Source organism: Oryx dammah, unplaced genomic scaffold (genome assembly GCF_014754425.2).
Source record: "Oryx dammah isolate SB20612 unplaced genomic scaffold, SCBI_Odam_1.1 HiC_scaffold_19, whole genome shotgun sequence".
In the NCBI taxonomy this organism is placed as follows: Eukaryota; Metazoa; Chordata; class Mammalia; order Artiodactyla; family Bovidae; genus Oryx; species Oryx dammah.
In genome coordinates, this window is record NW_024070203.1 from 20,714,990 (window position 1) to 20,734,307 (window position 19,318).

At 52.3% G+C, this 19,318-nt stretch overlaps 1 protein-coding gene across 2 annotated transcripts in view; it reads left to right on the forward strand.

The window, feature by feature from the left end:
* Positions 1 to 3,973, forward strand: part of ST3GAL1 (ST3 beta-galactoside alpha-2,3-sialyltransferase 1) — an 87,332-nt gene extending 83,359 nt beyond the window's left edge. For both annotated transcript variants that reach the window (XM_040262085.1, XM_040262086.1), the window contains one exon: positions 1,848 to 3,973. In XM_040262085.1, coding sequence (XP_040118019.1) covers positions 1,848 to 2,021 — 174 coding nt within the window. In that variant the 3' untranslated portion in view covers positions 2,022 to 3,973. The remainder of the gene's footprint in view (positions 1 to 1,847) is intronic.
* The last annotated feature ends 15,345 nt before the right edge of the window (positions 3,974 to 19,318 follow it).

The window sequence follows — 19,318 nt, forward strand, 5'->3', positions numbered from 1 at the left end:
CTGGAAATCGCAGGTAGGAGCTGTGGTCTGCCACCAGCGCCCCCATCCTTCACAGAAACCCGGGGTCCCTGCCAGAAACCATATCTGCCTCTCGACTCCCCCTGCAGCCCCCACCTCCTGTCTGCTGGCCGCAGAGCCCATGGGCTTCTGCCTCAGGAGTGCCCCTCCCTCCTGCCCTGGGGTGGCCGGGGCCATGTTGGCGTTTCCTGAAAAGTCTGCAGTCAGCACAGAGCTGTCTCCTGGTCTGGCGGGCCCCCACCCCTGGAATCTGTCTGCCACGCTGCATCCCACATGGCTGTTCCTCTCCCTGAAAGCCTCTCCCCCAGTCCCTTGGGCTGCCCAGGTGGTGCTAGTGCAAAAGAACCCACCTGCCAGTGAAGGAGAGGTAAGAGACACGGGTTCGATCCCTGGGTTGGGATCCCTGGAGGAGGGCATGGCAACTCACTCCAGGATTCTTGCCTGGACAGTCCTATGGACAGACAAGCCTGGTGGGCTAGGATCCGTAGGATCACAAAGAGTTGGACGTGACTGAAGCGAATTAGCATGCCAGACCCTTCCTGGTCATCTTCTACTCATTTTCCAAGACCCAGTTCGAAGGTCACCTTGTCGGACAAGCTCTCTGCCGCTCCGGTTGCCTCGCCCTCCTCGGTGCGGGGAAGCACGGGAGGGGCCGGTGGGGAAGCCCTGGCGTCAGCCCCTCTTGAGGGCTCAGTTGGTGGCTATCATAAGTTAGCAGCTCAAGGGGACTGTTACACCTTTTTGTCATCACCTCCTCAAGAATATGGGCAGGACTGTGATTTGTTTCTAAAAGATAGGATATGAAAAAGTACTTAATATTTGACCCTTTACAGGATAAGTTTGCTGATCTTTGAAAAGAACAAAAGCAAAAAAATAACCATCTATTAAACTTCCTACCTTATTTGATCATGAAATATATTATTTTGTGTTAACACTTGTTTCTCCAAGAAGCACATTAATTAAAAATACTTTTATGGAGAGTTTTGAGGGAAGAAAAGTTAGGATTTACATTGCATAATGTACAAGTAAAATTTTCTCATATATTTTGTATTTTACCCTAGTTTAAATTTATTAAATGGTGATATGATCATAGAAGCTAGAGAAAGAGAAAACATCCTGGAATCATATAACCAAAAATATATATTTTTGTCTAAGTAGACAATTTTTTTTTCCTCTAAAACAGTATCATCCTGGCAAGGGCATGTTGATAAAGATGAGATTATATATTGATTTAAAAAAAGCAGCAGCAGCAGCTCCGAGGACTGAGACCTAACTCCCTCATCCCTAATTTCTCCAGCATCCCCCTGAACTCTGACGGGTTTAATGCACAGTTGACACAAAATAAAGGCTCAGTAAATGCTTGTCGCATGTAAGAAGCCTACCCCCCACCCACCCACCAGAGAGTGAGGACCCCTGGACCAGGTGAGTATTAGCCTAGGGGAAGAAAAGGATCAGTACCTTTTCTTGGTGGATCACACCCACCTCTCCACGGTCGTCACTCTTGGCTCCATTTCCCAGATGCGGAAAGTGAGGCTCAAAGAAGTGGTTTGGCATTCACAGGTTATACCAGCAGGAGGCAGAACTGGGGCCTGGGGTGGACTGCTGGACTTTGAAGTTCTGCTCTTCAATCCTTGGAAAAGAGGTTGTACCTCCCTGGAGGTGGACCCAGCAGGCACAGACAAGCAATAGGCTTCCATTTTGATGCCTTCTGGCCTTGGACTTGACTTTCACTTAACTTGCCTTTGCCACCTTGAGCTCCCGGGAGTTCCCGGCTCTTGGAGGCTGTTTCCCCCATTGACCGGCTCTCGCCTGTGCTTTGCCTCTGGCAGGTGGACTTGTATGGCTTCGGGGCAGACAGCAAAGGGAACTGGCACCACTACTGGGAGAACAACCCATCAGCAGGGGCTTTTCGGAAGACTGGGGTACACGATGGGGACTTCGAGTCCAACGTGACGGCCACCTTGGCATCCATCAACAAAATCCGGATCTTCAAGGGAAGATGACGCTGCGAAGGGCTGAGGACAGATGCGCCACGTGCGACTTCGCATCCAGCCCCAGCTTCTCACCGGAGCTGTTCTTCTCTAGGAACTTCAAGGGCCAGCCTCAGGGGTGTGCCCAGGTGCCCCTTGCAGCCTCTTGCACCCCAACATTTGGCAGCATCTACTCAGCAAGGTTGCCGACCCCTGCCAGGGCTGCAGAGCAAGTCTCAGAACCAGTCTCGGGAGGGGAGAACCCCCCCCGCCCCCCGGCTGCTGTTCTGGGCTGGGGGAGGTGGGAAGACTCTGGAGAGGCCCCATCCAAGGAGTCCCATGTTCTAGAGGAGAGGATGGTCTCCCAGGGGGAAGCACAGAGACTACGCTGCCGAGGGGTCTGGGGCCAACACTCTGATTCTCGCTGGGAAGTTTCTGGGTGAAGATGACCTCCAGGAGAGCCACCCCACCTCCCCTTTCTGCCCAAAGATCACTGAACTGTGTCCAGGAGGGGTCCCCGCCCTGAAGGTTTTCAGAGACTCTAAATGCCCAGGAGATGTCTTTTTCCCAAGCTGATGTTTCCTCGAGTAATTGATCTCTGTGGTTATCATGACGGCTGAGCACAGGTCTACGTGCTTCCATGTGCCTTGGTACTGGGGGGAGAAACACATGCATTGACTGAAATGTGGCAAAAACCCCAGCTTAGGGAAGGAGACCCCAGCAGCGCACTCCCCTGGGTCTGTAGCTGGGGAGAGTGTTCTAGTTTCCGGAGCCAGTGTCTGAGCTGCAAGAATGCTCAGTTGGAACTAGGTTCCATCCAGAGGCCCGTCAGCCATGGATCATACATTCTTGTTTTCACAGACTATTGGATTTGGTGCCCGTAACCTTCCAGAGCTTTGTGGCGGAGAGGGGGCATCAACCAGCAGTTGCCCCCAGGGTCAGATCCCCCCTGGCCACCTGTGTGAGAACATCCTAGAAACGCGACCATCAGAGGGGAGAAGTCATACCTCATCCTTCATGTCCCAGCTGCTCTTTCTTCCTCTTCCGCCTTCCTGATTATTTATTGTTTTGTCTTTTAAATTCAACTGACATCGTCTGCACTTTGTGACTCGGTTACGCTCGCTTCGGCAGGCAACTGAGGTGTGGGCGCTCAGAGCCAGTTTTGTAGAAATCTTCAGACGTGGGGTACTGGGGTGTTTAGGGCTTGAGGGCTTGCTGGTGGGCAGACCCTGGGGTGTCGTGTTGGTAGGTTTGCCGGATGCTATGTATCTCCTTCTTTTCCAGCCCCACTTTCGTCTTCCTCACTGTGGGCTTAGATTCAGTCTCAGGCTAAGAATCTCCAAATCAAGCGGCACTGTCTTGGGGCTAGGTGGGAATAGACTCAGCCCCCGGTGGTGCTTGTGGTAAAGAACCCGCCTGCAAATGAAGGAGCCGTAAGAGATGCGGGTTTGATCCCTGGGTTGGGAAGATTCCCCTGGAGGAGGAAATGGCAACCCACTCCAGATTCTCCACAGAGAATCTCCATGGATAGAGGGGCCTGGCAGGCTACAGTCCATAGGGTTGCAAAGAGTCGGACATGAGTGAAGCGACTTAGCATGCACGCACTGACATTTAATCAAAAAAAGAGAAATTTCTTGCTGTCGAGGGCATTCCCTGAAGGGCCACGGGTGCCTTGAGAAGGTGTGACTGTGGGCTGGAGGAGGATGAAGGATGCTACTCTCAGAGGCCAGGGGTCCCACCCCACCGCGCCCCACAGCCCTCTGGCAAGCCCTGCCCTCCGCCTCCACGTCTCCCTCTGCCAATGGGGAGGGTCCACAGTGGGTATCGGTCATTTACAAGTGTCCCTAGAAGTCACACACCCTGCTGGTTCTTCCCCTAAATGTTTGCCTGGGGAGAGGGTCCAGTTTTTCTTTGATTCTCAAAGATTCAGAATCCAGAAAGTCTTTAAAAAAAATAAATAAGTAAAGGGCAAGCAAACAAAAAAAACTGTTCCAGCATTAAAATCCTCCAAAACCGAAGGCCCTCTTGACTGACAAATGCTTGTCAATTGCTGTGAGGTCGTGATTCCCAGCATAAATCCTGAGGCTAGAGGTCACGGCAGTCCTTGACATGAGGAACTCTGCTGGGTGTGTGGGTTGGCTGAGTCGCTGCTGCCTGGCCTCCACCCCGTCTCTCCGCCACCAGGCTGTTCATTCTGACATGCCTTTCAGTCCTCGGGTCCCCTTTTGCAGATGAGCAAAGCAAGGCCAGAGAAGGGAAGTGACTGCACAAGTGAACCAACTGTGAAATAGATTTCGAGCTAAAAGAGGGTGTTATTGGGTCCTTATTCGGCCACCTAGAGGTGGGCTTCCCCAGCCCCTCTGAGAACCGTAGTTGGTGTAAGCTTCTGACTATAAGCCTCTCACCACCCGGCTTCGTTCTCAGGCCGCCACGGGGGCCCGAGGCAAGCGTGACCTCTGCCTTCTCACGCCCTTCTTCCAGTGGAGGAGATAGCTTCGCATTTTTCCCACAGCTGGGGCAGACACAGCTTTGTGTCTGTCTCCTGGGCTTACCAACGGCCACCTAAGCAAATCCAGCCAGCTACTGTGGCCAGGATTAACACACCATCGCCTTAAACCAGCGGGGCCCATACCTGGGGTAAGAGTGGCGGAGACCTGGACAAGAATGTTTCCACGGGGGTTTGGCCACCAGCGGAGGGTGAGAAGCACCCACAAGGGGAGGCTTTCCTTGGGGCCCAGCATACCAGCCCAGGGCTCTGCCCTTTCCGCAGACAGAGCTCCTTGGAGACTAGCCCCGGGCAAGCATTAGAGGCATTCCTGCTGCAGCAATCAGTGCTGAGCCTGAAGCTAAACAGGCCGGGCTAATGAGAGAGAAAGATGCCAACAACGCCCTAGCCTTCTGGCTCCCCTGGGGAACCAGGAAGCTGCTCTCTGGTGCTGGAGCAAAGTCTACACCTGCAGCCACATCCCCTGCAGCCCCTGGCCTCACCCATGGGAAGGAGAAGAAAGGAGGGCGAGAGGGTAGTGATCTGGGGCAGAGAGGAAAGTTCTTGAGCGGATGCATTTGGAAACCCCAGCTTCATCAGGTATTGTCCAGAAAATCACCTAGGCTGGGATTAGTGGGAGAAGCCAGATCTAAGGAAATAGGACATAAAAGGGAGAAGCCAGGCAACGAGGGGTGGGCAGGTGATTCCTATGGTGGGTGGGAGTGAGGGGCAGGTTCAGAGGAAACCTGAAGGCTCAGCTGTGGCCAGAAGGGCCAGGGAGAGGGCAAACCTACCTCGATGCAAACTGGGCCTCTGGGTCCAGGGTGGAATGGAGTCACAGAGAACGCTGAGCACTGATGTTTGCTTCAGCTGTTCGCTTCAAGGCAGCCTGAACCCAGAGAACAAGTGGAAGTCTGAGAACAGCTCGCCCTCCCTCACATGGTTGTGGTCGGAAGTGCTTTCTCCAGGGAAGCCAGAGATGGCTGGGACTCCAGCCATGCGCCATCAGGACCTGCAACTGTTCTCACCCCTCCAAAGAGCTGGGAGCTGTCACCGCGTCCATCAGGGACATCTGGTTTGTGGCAGCATTGGCTACAGGCCATCGGCTGGTCATCCTCTTGTGGGGTCTGGGCTAATGTGTTTTGAGCCCCCCTGGGGGGCCGTGGGGGGGTACATGACACCTGTGCACAGAAGAGGGTGAGGAACAGCTACCAGGCAAGGTGGCATCACACAGTCTATCCTTACCCAAAGCAACGCGTTTCCTCCAAGTCTGCCTCCAGCCTCCTGTTTCCCTCCCAGCCCATCAGAGATCTGTACTTATGTTGAACTTGACCCTGTTGCTCACCTTCTGATCTGCCGACGTCACCCACCCGCCCAAGATCCTGGTCCAAACACTAGCTTTAACCCGGGTCTGTGTCAGGAGCCCCCACTGGGCCCCGGTAGCATGGACGTGGTGCATCTTCGCGCTAGCACTGAACCCAGTTCATGTCAAAGCCAAAGTTCCCCGAGCACTATTCCCCTCTTTGCAGTCCTGTTGGTGGGTTGGTTGGTGGTGTTTTAAAGTCCGCTTTCTTCGTCCGCCCCTCCTTGCCTGGCTCCCATACTTTGCAGCTGAGTGTTCATCTGGATGCTTTTTTGAATGAAGTTGGCAAGAGTCTGCTTTCCACAGCCTCTGCTCTATTTTTTATTTTTAATTTATTGTTGAATATTTCCAATGATCCAAATCAAAATGAATAAAAGAGAGCTATTTTATCGTTCGGGTGTGTCCGTCGTGTTTCTGTAAGGGCCGTGTCTTGGTGCGTCCTTTCACAGTCTCCATGCAAGAGATGCTTTGAGTCTTAAAAGACACCTCCGGGGTTAGTGTCCACCCTGACCAGGTACCCAGAGGCTCAGGACATGAAGAGCTAGCCTCTGCTCAGATGCAACTGTGCCTTCTCCCTGCTGTGTGACTAATGCCAGTCACCCAAGCCCTCTGAACCTCAGCTGTCTCATCTATCCAATGCGCACCACCGCAGGAGCTGTCAGACGGGGTGTGAGGTCTAGAATAAACGCATCCTAGGAGGCTGGAAGAGACACATGCCTCCTCAGTGCACTGAGTGTTTGCTGAATGAAGTAGCCTGATGTGGGCAGAGTTAGTGTCCCTCCTTCCCGAAGAGATAGGCACATCCATGTATGGGGCCAAGTGTGATCCAGAGTTGGCACAAGTCTCCCAGGTTTTAGAATAATTCCAGCAATCCAATCACGGGACTACAGAATGGAAAGTTGCTGTCAATAATACCACCTCCCAGTTGGTACAGCACTTTACAGTTTGCACACTCCCTCCCTAGGGGTGGTCTTGAACTTTCTCAACAGCCCTGCAGGGCTGGCGAATGGCAGCAGGCAGTTGCAGGCAGAGATGATGCTCAAGCCAAGACTTCCCTCTCCAGATCTTGGGCTCCCTGTTCTCTTCAGCGACACCTCCCCAGTCTCTTGACAGGTTTGTGGTGACCTGAAGGCAGCTCAGGAGGCGGGACGGTGCAGAGATTAGCACAGGCGCTCTGGAGTCAGGCTGCCCAGGGTCCTGCGTATTAGCTCTGTGAGCTTGAGCAAGTCGCTTAACCTCTGTGTGTATTTCCTTATGAATAAAGTTGGGACGGGGCTTCCCAGGTGGCGCTACTCGTAAAGAATCTGCCTGCCAGTTCCAGAGATGCAGGCAACTCGGGTTTGATCCCTAGATTGGGAAGATCCCCCAGTGGAGGAAATGGTCACCCACTCCAGTATTCTTGCCTGGGAAATTCCATGGACAGAGGAACCTGGTAGGCTACAGGCTCCATGTGACCAGGGGGTCGCAAAGAGTCGGACAAGACTTAGAGACCAAACAAAGTTGGAGTGTTAAATTACCATCCATGTAAACATGTGAGTGAAAGTAAAAGTGATAGTCACTCGGGCATGTCCAACTCTTTGCGATCCTATGGACTATGGCCCGCCAGGGTCCTCTGTCCATGGGATTCTCCAAGCAAGAATACTGGAGTGGGTTGCCATTCCCTTCTTCAAGGGATCTTCCAGACCAAGGGATGGAACCCAGGTCTCCCGCACGGCAGACAGATTCTTTACCATCTGAGCCACCCAGGAAGCTATAAACATGCATTGAGAGTTAAATGAATTATACCATATCTGGGCCCTGATCTTATCATTTGTTGACTGAAAAAATTACTGACCTTCCATCAGAGGCCTATCTTCCCCTAGGTTTGTTCCTGGTTGGTGTCACACTAGAGCTCTGCAGAGGGAATGTCTACCCACTCCAGTATTCTTGCCTGGAGAATTCCAAGGACAGAGGACCCTGGTGGGGTTCATGGGGTTGCAAAGAGGCGGAGAAGACTGAGCTACTAACACGCCCACAACCATTTTATCACAATAGAGCTGTAATGTGGACACGCGGCCACAAGGTGGCGATACACGAAGTCAGGCTCCACCAGATGAGCCGCCAGGTGGGAACTCACCGCCCCCTTGTCCCAGGCGGGAGCTGCCCTCAGGGGACAGAATCAGCCAGGATCCTCCATAGGTGGTCCCGAGGATGCAAAGGCATTTCTTTGGGACCCACTGGGTACAAGCCAAAGCCAGCTTGCTCTGCACCACTGACCCTTCGCACAAACGCCAGTCCCCCAGGATTTGGCTGTGGGCCCACTGACGAAATACAGGCAGCAGCATCCCGCAGGCTGCTCCAAGCACACGCTTGACTGTTTCACAAAGGGTTAACGGAATAAGAAAAGAAGAACAAAATTTTCTCATTTTCAGCAATATGGATGGACTTGGAAGACATGATGCTACGCAAAATAAGTCAGACAGAGAAAGACAAATACTGTATGGCCTCACTTACAGTGGAACCTAAAAAATACAATAAGCTAGGGAATATAACAAAAATGAAACAGAACAAACCAGTGGCTATGTGCAGGGGAGTTGGGTGGGGGTGCAATATAGAAGTGGAGAAATGGGAGGTGCAAATATGGGGTGAAGACAGGCTCAGGGATGTATTGCTCACCATGAGGAATATAGATGCTGCTGCTGCTGCTAAGTCGCTTCAGTCGTGTCCGACTCTGTGCGACCCCATAGACGGCAGCCCACCAGGCTCCCCCGTCCCTGGGATTCTCCAGGCAAGAACACTGGAGTGGGTTGCCATTTCCTTCTCCAATGAATGAAAGTGAAAAGTGAAAGGGAAGTCGCTCAGTCGTGTCCAACTCTTCACGGCCCCATGGACTGCAGTCCACCAGGCTCCTCCGTCCATGGGATTTTCCAGGCAAGAGTACTGGAGTGATACTATCTTGTAATAACTGTAAATGGAAAGTACCTCTAAAAATTGCATAAAAGTTATCTTAACATTTAAAAAACAGTGAAAAATTTTGAAAGTAGGAAAAAAACAAGCCAACCAGAAAAGAAGGTGGGCTTCTAATTTCTTTTTCTTTCGATCATAAGGGTCTGCACACAGACACAAGTGTTGACAGGAGAGAGTGTATGAGCATCAGTGTTTCCTCCATACCGCCCCCTCTCACTTCATCTTTCTCTTCCTTATTCACTGCCACTGTTCATGCCCCCTGTATTTAGGGGTTCACCTCAGGCATTGCTCTCGTGCATGAGTGAGTGGGTTTCTTGGAACATGCCTGTCACAGCCGTCTGCCATGTCACTCACCAAGCAGAGGCGCCCCACTCTCCAGTTGCCTTTGGAAGATGTTTTGTTTACACCAGCACTCACTAAAGTCAAGTCACCAAAGTCTATCCCTTCCTAAGTCAGGACGTTGTGTGAGGTACAGGAAGCCGTGCTCTAGGGGCTTGAGAAGGAAGCCCCGCACTGGTCCGTGGGTTCCTCTGAGTCCACTGTGGATGGGCCGGCCTCTCCTTCTGCTTTCTTCTGACTCAGCACCCACCGAACACGGCCGGGGCTCAGGCACTGGCAGCCCTCCCTCAACAGCATCCGTCCACGGGACAAGGGTGATGGTGCATTTTCCCTCTCACCCTCTCCCTTTAGCACGCACCACTGGGCCTCTCCAAACTCTGGAGCCCTGGAGGACACAATGATGTTCCTTCCGCATGTCAGAGTCACGGCCCTTTGGTCGTCTTCAACTGAAACATCAGGTCCTCGTTGGAATCGGCAAATTCCAGGTAACCTGTTTCCCAGAGACTCTGGGCACCTTGCCACACTTTTATTTGTGGGCATAGGGGAGGATTCAGAGATTGGCTATGCTCAATTCCAGTCCCACTGCTATGACCTGAATTGGCTTCCCCCAAAATCCACATGTTGAAGCCTTCACCCCAATGTGATGGTATTCAGAAACAAAGCCTTTGGGAGGTGATTTGGCTCATATGAGGTCATGAGGGTGGGGCCACATAGTGGGACTAGTGCCCTTATAAGAAGAGACATGCCTTCAAAGGTGGCTCAGCGGTAAAGAACCTGCCTGCCAGTGCAGGACATGCGGGTTCGATCGTGGGTCTGGAAGATACTCTGGATAAAGAAATGGGAACCCACTCCAGTATTCTTGCCTGGAGAATTTCACGGACAGAAAAGCCTGGCGGGCTACAGTCCATGGGGTTGCAGTCGGACATGACTTAGCGACTGAATAACAGCAACAACAACAAAGAAGAGACAGAGAGAGAAGGCAGCTCAGCAAAACCACATCCGCACTGCATCCGGGAAGCTTATCCCTCCCTCAGTCTCTCCCTCATCTCCAGACCTCCCGCAGAGCTCACTGCACTGGCTACCATGGCTGCTGCAGGCGGGATGCTGCAGTCAGGGGTGGAAAAGTCAGTTCGACTGGATGAAACAAACAAGGGAATTGCATGTTTTGCTCCAATTCAAAGCCACACGCTCCAGTTCAGCTTGACTCGAAGTACAGTGAGCAAAGGATTGTTACTGGCTCCTTAAGCAAGCTCTCCATGAACCCAGAGGCCAGGACTGAAAGGTGGGCCTGAAGCACTAAGATCTCAGCCACTTGGAATCAGGGACCTGGGCCTTGTCAGGCTTTGGACCGTGGAGGCCAGGGATCCGGGCAGAAGCCTTCAAGCCAAGAGAGCAGGTTGGTAAGAAACACACATCATCGATTTGCTGTCTGCCACGAATGGGGGAGCGTCTGCAGCAGGATGGTGGGTACCAGTGACAGGAAAAGGGGAAGGGGCCATCTGGCACCCACAGCCCAGATGGCACCTGCAGCAAAAGAAAGTTTGGGGAGCAGGGGTGTGTGAAGTCCAGAACCATCTACAAAGCCAGCAGAGATGTGGCCGTCACCCTGGAAGCTGCTGCTGGGAGCTGGACAAGAGCGGCCACAGGCTGGGTTGATGGCAGGGTCCTCAGGAGGCCCCAAGCACTTCCCACAAGTCAGGGAACAAGCCAGCTTCTTTGCAGGGCTGGCGGTCCACCTGGGTGCCACACGCCTGGCAAGTGGAAGACCACAGCAGGGGGTCCTGATAACCATCAATTCAGAGCATCCTTTCTCCAGTCCTGGAGAAGCGGTGCTTCAGCTCAGTTCAGTCGCTCAGGCGTGTCCGACTCTTTGAGACCCCATGAATCGAAGCACACCAGGCCTCCCTGTCCATCACCAACTCCCAGAATTCACTCAGATTCATGTCCATCGAGTCAGTGATGCCATCCTGCCATCTCATCCTCTGTCATCCCCTTTTCCTCCTGCCCCCAATCCCTCCCAGCATCAGAGTCTTTTCCAATGAGTCAAATCTTCGCATGAGTTGGCCAAAGTACCGGAGCTTCAGCTTTAGCATCATTCCTTCCAAAGAAATCCCAGGGCTGATCTCCTTCAGAATGGATTGGTTGGATCTCTTTGCAGTCCAAGGGACTCTCAAGAGTCTTCTCCAGCACCACAGTTCAAAAGCATCAATTATTTGGCTCTCAGCCTTCTTCACAGTCCAACTCTCACATCCATGCATGACTACTAGAAAAACCATAGCCTTGAGTAGACGGACCTTAGTCGGCAAAGTAATGTCTCTGCTTTTGAATATGCTATCTAGGTTGGTCATAACTTTTCTTCCAAGGAGTAAGCGTCTTTTAATTTCATGGCTGCAGTCACCATATGCAGTGATTTTGGAGCCCCCCAAAATAAAGTCTGACACTGTTTCCACTGTTTCCCCATCTATTTCCCATGGAGTGATGGGACCGGATGCCATGATCTTCGTTTTCTGAATGTTGAGCTTTAGGCCAACTTTTTCACTCTCCTCTTTCACTTTCATCAAGAGGCTTTTTAGTTCCTCTTCACTTTCTGCCATAAGGGTGGTGTCATCTGCATATCTGAGGTTATTGATATTTCTTCCGGCAATCTTGATTCCAGCTTGTGTTTCTTCCAGTTCAGCGTTTCTCATGATGTACTGGTGCCTACGTATAACCTGTTACTGCAGAAATTCGAGAGCCCTGAGGGTGCCTTCTGCCCCACCACGATGTCCACAGGTCCTGGCTGTCAAAGACCTGGATTCACACAGAGACCTTTTCTGCAAAGTGGGAGCCGTGATTCCTGATGTTAGGTATGTGTGTGTTAGTCACGCAGTTGTGGCGGACTCTGCAGCCCTATGGACCATAGCCCGCCAGGTTCCTCTGTCTGTGGGATTCTCCAGGCAAGAATACTGGAGTGGGTTGCCATGCTCTCCTCCAGGGGCTCTTCCCGACTCAGGAATCAGACCCACATCTCTGATGTCTCCTGCATTGGTGGGCAGGTTCTTTATCAACAGCATCACCTGGGAAGCCCAGTGTTATGTATGTGTCTATATATACATGTCATTCGGAGAAGGCGATGGCACCCCACTCCAGTACTCTTGCCTGGAAAATCCCATGGACGGAGGAGCCTGGAAGGCTGCAGTCCATGGGGTCGCGAAGAGTCGGACACAACTGAACGACTTCTCTTTCACTTTTCATTTTCATGCATTGGAGAAGGAAATGGCAACCCACTCCAGTGTTCTTGCTTGGAGAATCCCAGGGATGGGGGAGCCTGATGGGCTGCCGTCTATGGGGTCACACAGAGTCGGACACGACTGAAGTGACTTAGCAGCAGCAGGATACATGTCATTTGATAAATATGTACTAAGAGCCACTGGGGGCTGGGGATGGGCAAGACAGTTTCTCTGACATCGGAAGGTCTTATGCCAGGGCGATAGCAACACCAGAAAACATGGGAGCTTCTTAACGATGATCATAATTCCCTTTCATATGCTGTCAACGTGGGTTAAGGGCTTTGCCTACGTTAGTCTCATTTAATCCGGCAGCAATCCTGCCAAGAGGCACTGTTTCTGGAAGAAGAGAATTTAACAAGGAAACAGATTCCAGGAGATGAAGTCGCCTGCCAGTGAAGGAGCGGGGAGAGCCAGGACTCCAAAAGCAAGGTGCTGAGATCCCCACCAGAGTGTGTGGACAGGGAACTGTCTGCTCTGCTCCAAAATGAAGTAATTTGGAGATGCGCCCGCCAACAGACTGGTTTGCCCTGACCTGGGAGCTGCCCACATTCCACGGTGACCTTGATCAAGAGCTGGACCCGAACACTGAGAGACACTGGCCACCAGAGGGCGCAGTGGAATCGCCTTCGGCCAGATTGTCAACGCAGAGAGTGTTTGAAAATTGTATGAGAAAACACACACCCAGGTCAGGATTTAAAATGACTTGGCATTGATTAGTTGGGACAAATTCTGGACAAAAGATACAACGACACTAAAAAAAACCCCAATTTCCACTTTTGAAGAGCCAGGGACAAAAGCAAGTGGCTATGCATGCCCCCCCGAGCCCCCCCCCCCCCGCCCCGCATGCCCCCCCTAACCCCCCACCCCACCCCCCGCCACCCACCCCTCGCCGCCCCCCACCAACACACACACACACCACCTCCTAAGGGGTGGGCAAACCACCTCTCCAGCCTGACCCCTGGACACACCCCTACCCTCACCCCATCTTAGGAACCAGCTCAACCCTCCTCAGGGAGCGAGCCAGCAAGCAAGGCAAACTGTTGTTTGTTCTTGCTCCCTCCCTGCTTCAGTAGTGGCCCCAATATAGTTTTGCCTGGAAAAAAAAGACTTGGCATTGAGAATTGTCAAGTCCACACCCTCCAGATAAGGACATTGAGATCTCTGTCACTTGGCCAAGAGAATTGGGTCAAGAGGAAAAGGCTGGACGCAGTTGGAAAAGGTCAAAACCCCAGCAAGTGTGACTGGCTAAAAAGCTTTAAATGATGTCACATTGTCACACAGCTTAGCTCTCCCCATGGCCTGCTGGACCTCTGGACCTCAGATTTCACTAGCCTAAGACTCCCACCCTTTCTCTGACTCATTAGCCTTGTAACTTATGGGATAAACCTGATTTCTTAGAACCTCAGCTTCTCAATCTGTAGAATGGGTACTAAAAGACAAAGTATACAGAAAGCCAAGAGGGCAGCCCCACATTTTCTGAGTCCTGTCTCTGTTCCAGGCATTCATTATGCTTTTTCTCATTCAGTTCTCACAAGAGCCCCCATGGATGAGATAGTGCTAACCACTTTCAGGGAAGACTTGAGGCTCAGAGACTGTTAGTTACTTGCCTGTGGTCACAAACTCCATGAGGGGTTAGACGGTTCAAGATCAAACGTGACTGCATCAGTCAGCATGCGACAGGCTGGTGCTACAGTAACAAATAAGCCCACAGACCCTGGTGACTTAGAGCAAAGCGGCAGAGGTGTATTTCTTGCTATATCAGAGGCTGGTGGGTTTGGCCGTCCGTCCATTCAGGCTCCCCCAATGGCTTCATCTTGGGACTGTGCTGACCTCAACGTCAATCCACAGTCTTCAAGGTCACTGGCAAAGGGACGAGGGAGTGGGGATGACTCACTAGTTCTTAACTCGGAGTCCACACCCATCACTTCCACTCACAGTGTAGTGGCCAACGTGATCTACCCATGTGAACTGCCTGGGAGGCTGGGAATGTGGGGGACCATCTGGGATAGCAGAGGAGCAGTATGTCCACCCATGTCTTCCTCGACATCATGGACATCAGGGAGCTGACTGGTGAGAGGGCCCCAGAGTCCTGAGCGTGCCTGGGTGGAGCGCTCCCTTCTGCAGACTCAGGAAAATGCAGACAGTCCAGCCCAGAGCCTAGGGAGGGGCCCCAGAGACAGGGGGTAGTGGAATCAAGGCTGTTCAGCCCAGTCTTCATCTTCTGTTATCGCAAGGGCTGGTGTGCAGACTAGGAGCTTGGTGTGTCCGGGTGGCTGTTACTGTCACCTTTGTCTGGCTCCTTCTGTGCAAGATGGTCCGTCCCAGTGTAGACACCCCAGTGATGGCATGAGCAGCTGTCTCCTGGGGAAAGGGAGCTCTTCCTGGCAGCTGCCTCAGCAAGTCCACAGAACTACTCTGGGAGATGCTAAGAGTAATTTGGGCATCAGGGAAAGCACACTGGGAAGAGAGGGTGGGTTTTGCCAGTGAAGCCAGGCCACTCCCATTCTTGCAGGCAGCATGGCACTAGTGGCTACATCCTGGGTCCCACATCCCTGATCTGTACACTGGGGGACCTGGGCAAAATCTATGTGTCTCAAGCTTTGACACCGAAGGATGCCTCAATTCCCCACTCACCCAAAGTCACAAACAAAAGTCCCCTAAGCCCAGGAACACAGTCTGTTTCTTCTCTTTGGAATTCCAAACTACAAGCACAGTACCAGGTACATAGAAGACTCTTAAAACTTGTGTTGGTTGACTATGTGGGCCTTTGGGAATTCATTCTATTTATACAGAATGAAAGGGGCTTCCCTGGTGGTCCAGTGGTTGAGACTCCACCGGTGTATGCGAGGGACACAGGTTCGATCCTTGGTCCAGGAAGAGCCCGAGGGCTGCAACTACTGCGCCCATGCTCCCTACAGCTCATGCTCTGCAGCAAGAGAAGCCGCTGCAGTCGCGAATCGGCGCCCCACAGAGAAGATCGCCCCCGCTTGCCGCAGCTAGACAAAGCCCACGAACAGCGACAAAGACCCTGTTCCACCAAAAATAAATATTACTTACTTAATTAAAAGAATAGAAGGAAAGTTAACATGCATTAGGTACTTCCCAGGGTGGCTCAGATGGTAAAGAGTCTGCCTGCAATGCAGAAGACCTGGGTTCAATCCCTGGGCTGGGAAGATCCACTGGAAAAGGAAATGGCAACCCACTCCAGTACTCTTGCCTGGAAAACCCCACGGACGGAGGAGCCTGGCAGGCTACGGTCCATGGGGTTGCAAAGGGTCGGACACAACTGAGCGACTTCACTTTAACAGATAGTAAGTATCTCTCAAACTCCAGTCTGTCGCAGTTTGCAAGATGTAACTTACCTGCTATGCAGTTCTGGGAGATAGGTACCCTTCCTGGCACGTACGTTTTAAAGATAAACAACTCTAGAGACATAAACCAGCTTGCCCAGGTACGTGCAGCTCCTCAGCAGTGGAGCCTGAATGTAAAGCAGGTGGTCAGGCTCTGAGCCTGTGCTTGGAACCCCTAAGCTCCTCGCAGTGTTTCCCGAAATAGCTGTCCAACACCCTTGAGACCCTCTATACCGTGGGAGTATAGAGAGGACAAACTCGTAGAGATGACTTATACTGGGAATGAAATGAGTCATTACTGAGACTTATTTGTGCTCCATTTCCCACCAAAGCTGTGGGGACAAGGGATTCACAGTTTTGTTCTAAAGCAGGCGTGTTAAGCTTCCCTGGTGATTCAGACGGTAAAGCGTCTGCCTGCCGTGTGGGAGACCCAGGTTTGATCCCTGGGTCAGGAAGATGCCTTGGAGAAGGAAATGGCAACCCACTCCAGTACTCTTGCCTGGAAAATTTCACGGACGGAGGAGCCTGCTGGGTTACAGTCCACGGGGTCGCAAAGAGTCAGACACAACTGAGCGACTTCACTCAGTCACTCAAGCATGTTAGAGGTGAACCTGGTGGGCTGATTCATCACAGAAGGGCCAGCCCCATTCAGGGAATGCCTGGGGCTGCCAGAAGGTTAATTTTCACCTTGGTCAAGATTGCTGACCAGACTGAGCTGGAGGGGTGCAGCAGGACTGGGGCAGCTCCAAAAAGAGAAGATGGTCACACCCAGCTGGGTCCTGAGGGCATAATAGAAGCCTTCCAGAAAGAGAAAGCAGTGGGAGACCCGACGCTCTTCGCGTGGCTGCTGTGGCCCACCCCATTCTTCTCCGATTCCGTCTTGGCCCTTTGCAGGGTCCACATCCCCCACTTCGCCTTCAAATATCTGGGGTTTTGAGAGGCCTTCTTTGGTCTTCTTCCTACAAATCACAGTCACGGCGCTCCTCGCTGATGGTGCCACCGCTCTCTTTTCTTTCTCCTCCCCCAGACCCACATACCCACCTGTCTTCTGCATATTTTCTCTGCTATGGCCCTTAAACTTCCACAGACCCAAACCAAATCCTTCATCTTCCTTCCTTGCTTCTGCTCTTGGGGACTCCGTTGGCCTCTCTTGTCTGCAAAACAGATGTGCAAGGCAGCTTCCCTGGGGTTCCCCGTCTCTCACCCACCACAGCCATCCTATGTCCCCACACCCTGTCCATTCTGCCTCTGTAACATGGGTACTTTAATTACAAAAAAAATTTTTTTAATTTAATTATTTTTTATTGGCGGCACTGGGTCTTTGTTGCTGTGTGCGGGCTTTCTCTGGTTGCAGTGAGCAGGGGCTACTCGCTGGTTGCGGTGTATCGGCTTCTCATTAGTGGTAATCGCACACCGTGGCAAATGCCACTGGATGGTATAATTTAAAATGCTTACTTACGTATAATCTGGATTTCACTGAAGTTAAAAAATTAAATACAGAAATCTTTTAAAATAGTCATCAATCATTGTTTTCCTACATTTTTTCATTTGATAAGTCCTAGGAAGAGGGCAGAATATGAGTTAATAACCCCTTTTTATGGATGTGGAACAGGGTGTGGGTATACAAGCTTGCTCGGCATCTAAGAGGGTCTTGGCAGCAGGAGGAAGATCAGAGCAGGATTCCCTGATTGTCTGTCTGGCTTTCCGGGAGCCTCTAGGGCCCTGTGGGAACTTACCAGGTGGTGCTAGTGGTAAAGAAGCCACCTGCCAATGCAGGAGACATGGGTTCGATCCCTGGGTCGGAAAGATCCCCTGGAGGAGGAGATGGCACCATGCTCCAGTATCCTTGCCTGGAAAATTCCACAGGCAGAGGAGCCCGGCGGGATGCAGTCCACGGGGTCGCAAAGAGTCAGACACGGCTGAGCAACTGAGCACACACACAGTAGGGGCTTGTGTCTGCAGAGCTGGGCCCATGGCCAGAGATTAGGGAGACAGGATCTCCCTCTGGGTGGAGTCTCTGGGCAGCCCTCCAGCCCCGTGTCCTCAGAGTGTAAGGGATTCCTCTCGAAGCCCTGAAGGAAGGGGGCCAGGTCACACACTCTCCATAGCCAGGCCTCTGCGCTGGGGGACGGGAAGGAGCAGGGAGGGCTCGTCAGGACCAGGAACAATGAGAGAGAAAACTGGCCTTGCAGGGTTTCGTTTGAATTTCCTAAAGAAATTGGAGCCTGGCGGATTGTTCCAGAAATAGAGCTGTGACTCCAGGCACGTCCTGGAAATGCGACTTCTTGTCCCCACACGTGGCTTCCCCTTAGCAGCTGAACTTTCCGAATCAAGGTGGAAAACACACAGCGCAGCCTCTCCAGGTCATCGCTGAGTCAACTGTGGAATTTTCTCTGTCCTGACGCACGCAGGCACAGCTGAGAGCGGGAAGCTTAGAAAGAGCCAGGTTGCTCAGGTGATGCCTCTGGTCAGATTCATACTCCCGGGGCTCTGAGTCCCTGGGAAACTAGGTCTCCTCAAGACCCATGCCCAGTCCCAGCCCCGCCCCTGACCTCCAGCTCTGCAGCCTACTGGCAGGGCTGCCATGCATCACCTCTGGACCGCTGGAAAGTCATGAGCTGGCCTCTCAGCTTTGTCTGGAGCATCCATCGCCCCCTGCCTCCTGGCGCCCACATCTCGTGTCTCACCAGGCTTCCAGAGCCCCCAGGATGACCTCTACTCTCAGAGGAACATGCTTATTCCACAGCAAATTGCTTCTTTACCTTCCTGTCCACCTCGCCCCCTGGACAGCTCTTGGTCGGGGGTGGGCAGAGGGCTCCTCGTGTTCTCACCGTGCCTGGCAGGTGCTTGGTCAGTGCTGGCTGAATGGAAGAATGCTGGTGGGAGAGGTGGGCAGTGAAATGGCAGAGATGAAGCAGAAGGTGGAGGATGGGTGAGAAGTGAGAATGTAGGAGAGCCCTCCCTGAATCATTCCAGACTCACTGGAGACCCCATAGGATCCCCCTGTCTCTCCCTTGACCCTGGTCCTTCTTGGCCATAAAGTAAAAGGCCTTGGGGGTCCAGATCCCAGAAGTTCTCCCCTAATCTGACCCTCGATGAGACTCAGAGCCCAGGGCATACAGAGGGATGCACGGGGCTGTCCCAAGGCCAAAGGCTCAGGTTGGCAGAGTTGTGGACCAAGACACACCACCTGGAAGGATCCACCTGGGATGGAGAGGGGATGGACAGAACAGGAGGACACTTTGTGCTAAGATCAGGGGCCCCCAGGAATATTGTGCGGTATTCAAGATCCTGGAATAGTGTCTAAATTGTTGCAAAATCATGCCTGACTGTGTGATTGTGTGGTCTACAACACACCAGGCTTCCCGGTCCTTCACTCTCTCCCAGAGTTTGCACAAACTCAATGTCCATTGAGTCAATGATGCCATCCAACCATCTCATCCTCTGTTGCTCCCTTCTCCTTTTGCCCTCAGTCTTTCCCAGCATCAGGGTCTTATCCAATGAGATTTTTTTTTGCTTATACATTCACGTCCACAATCATGCATCACAATCCTTGCATCGAGCCAGGAGGAGAGGCC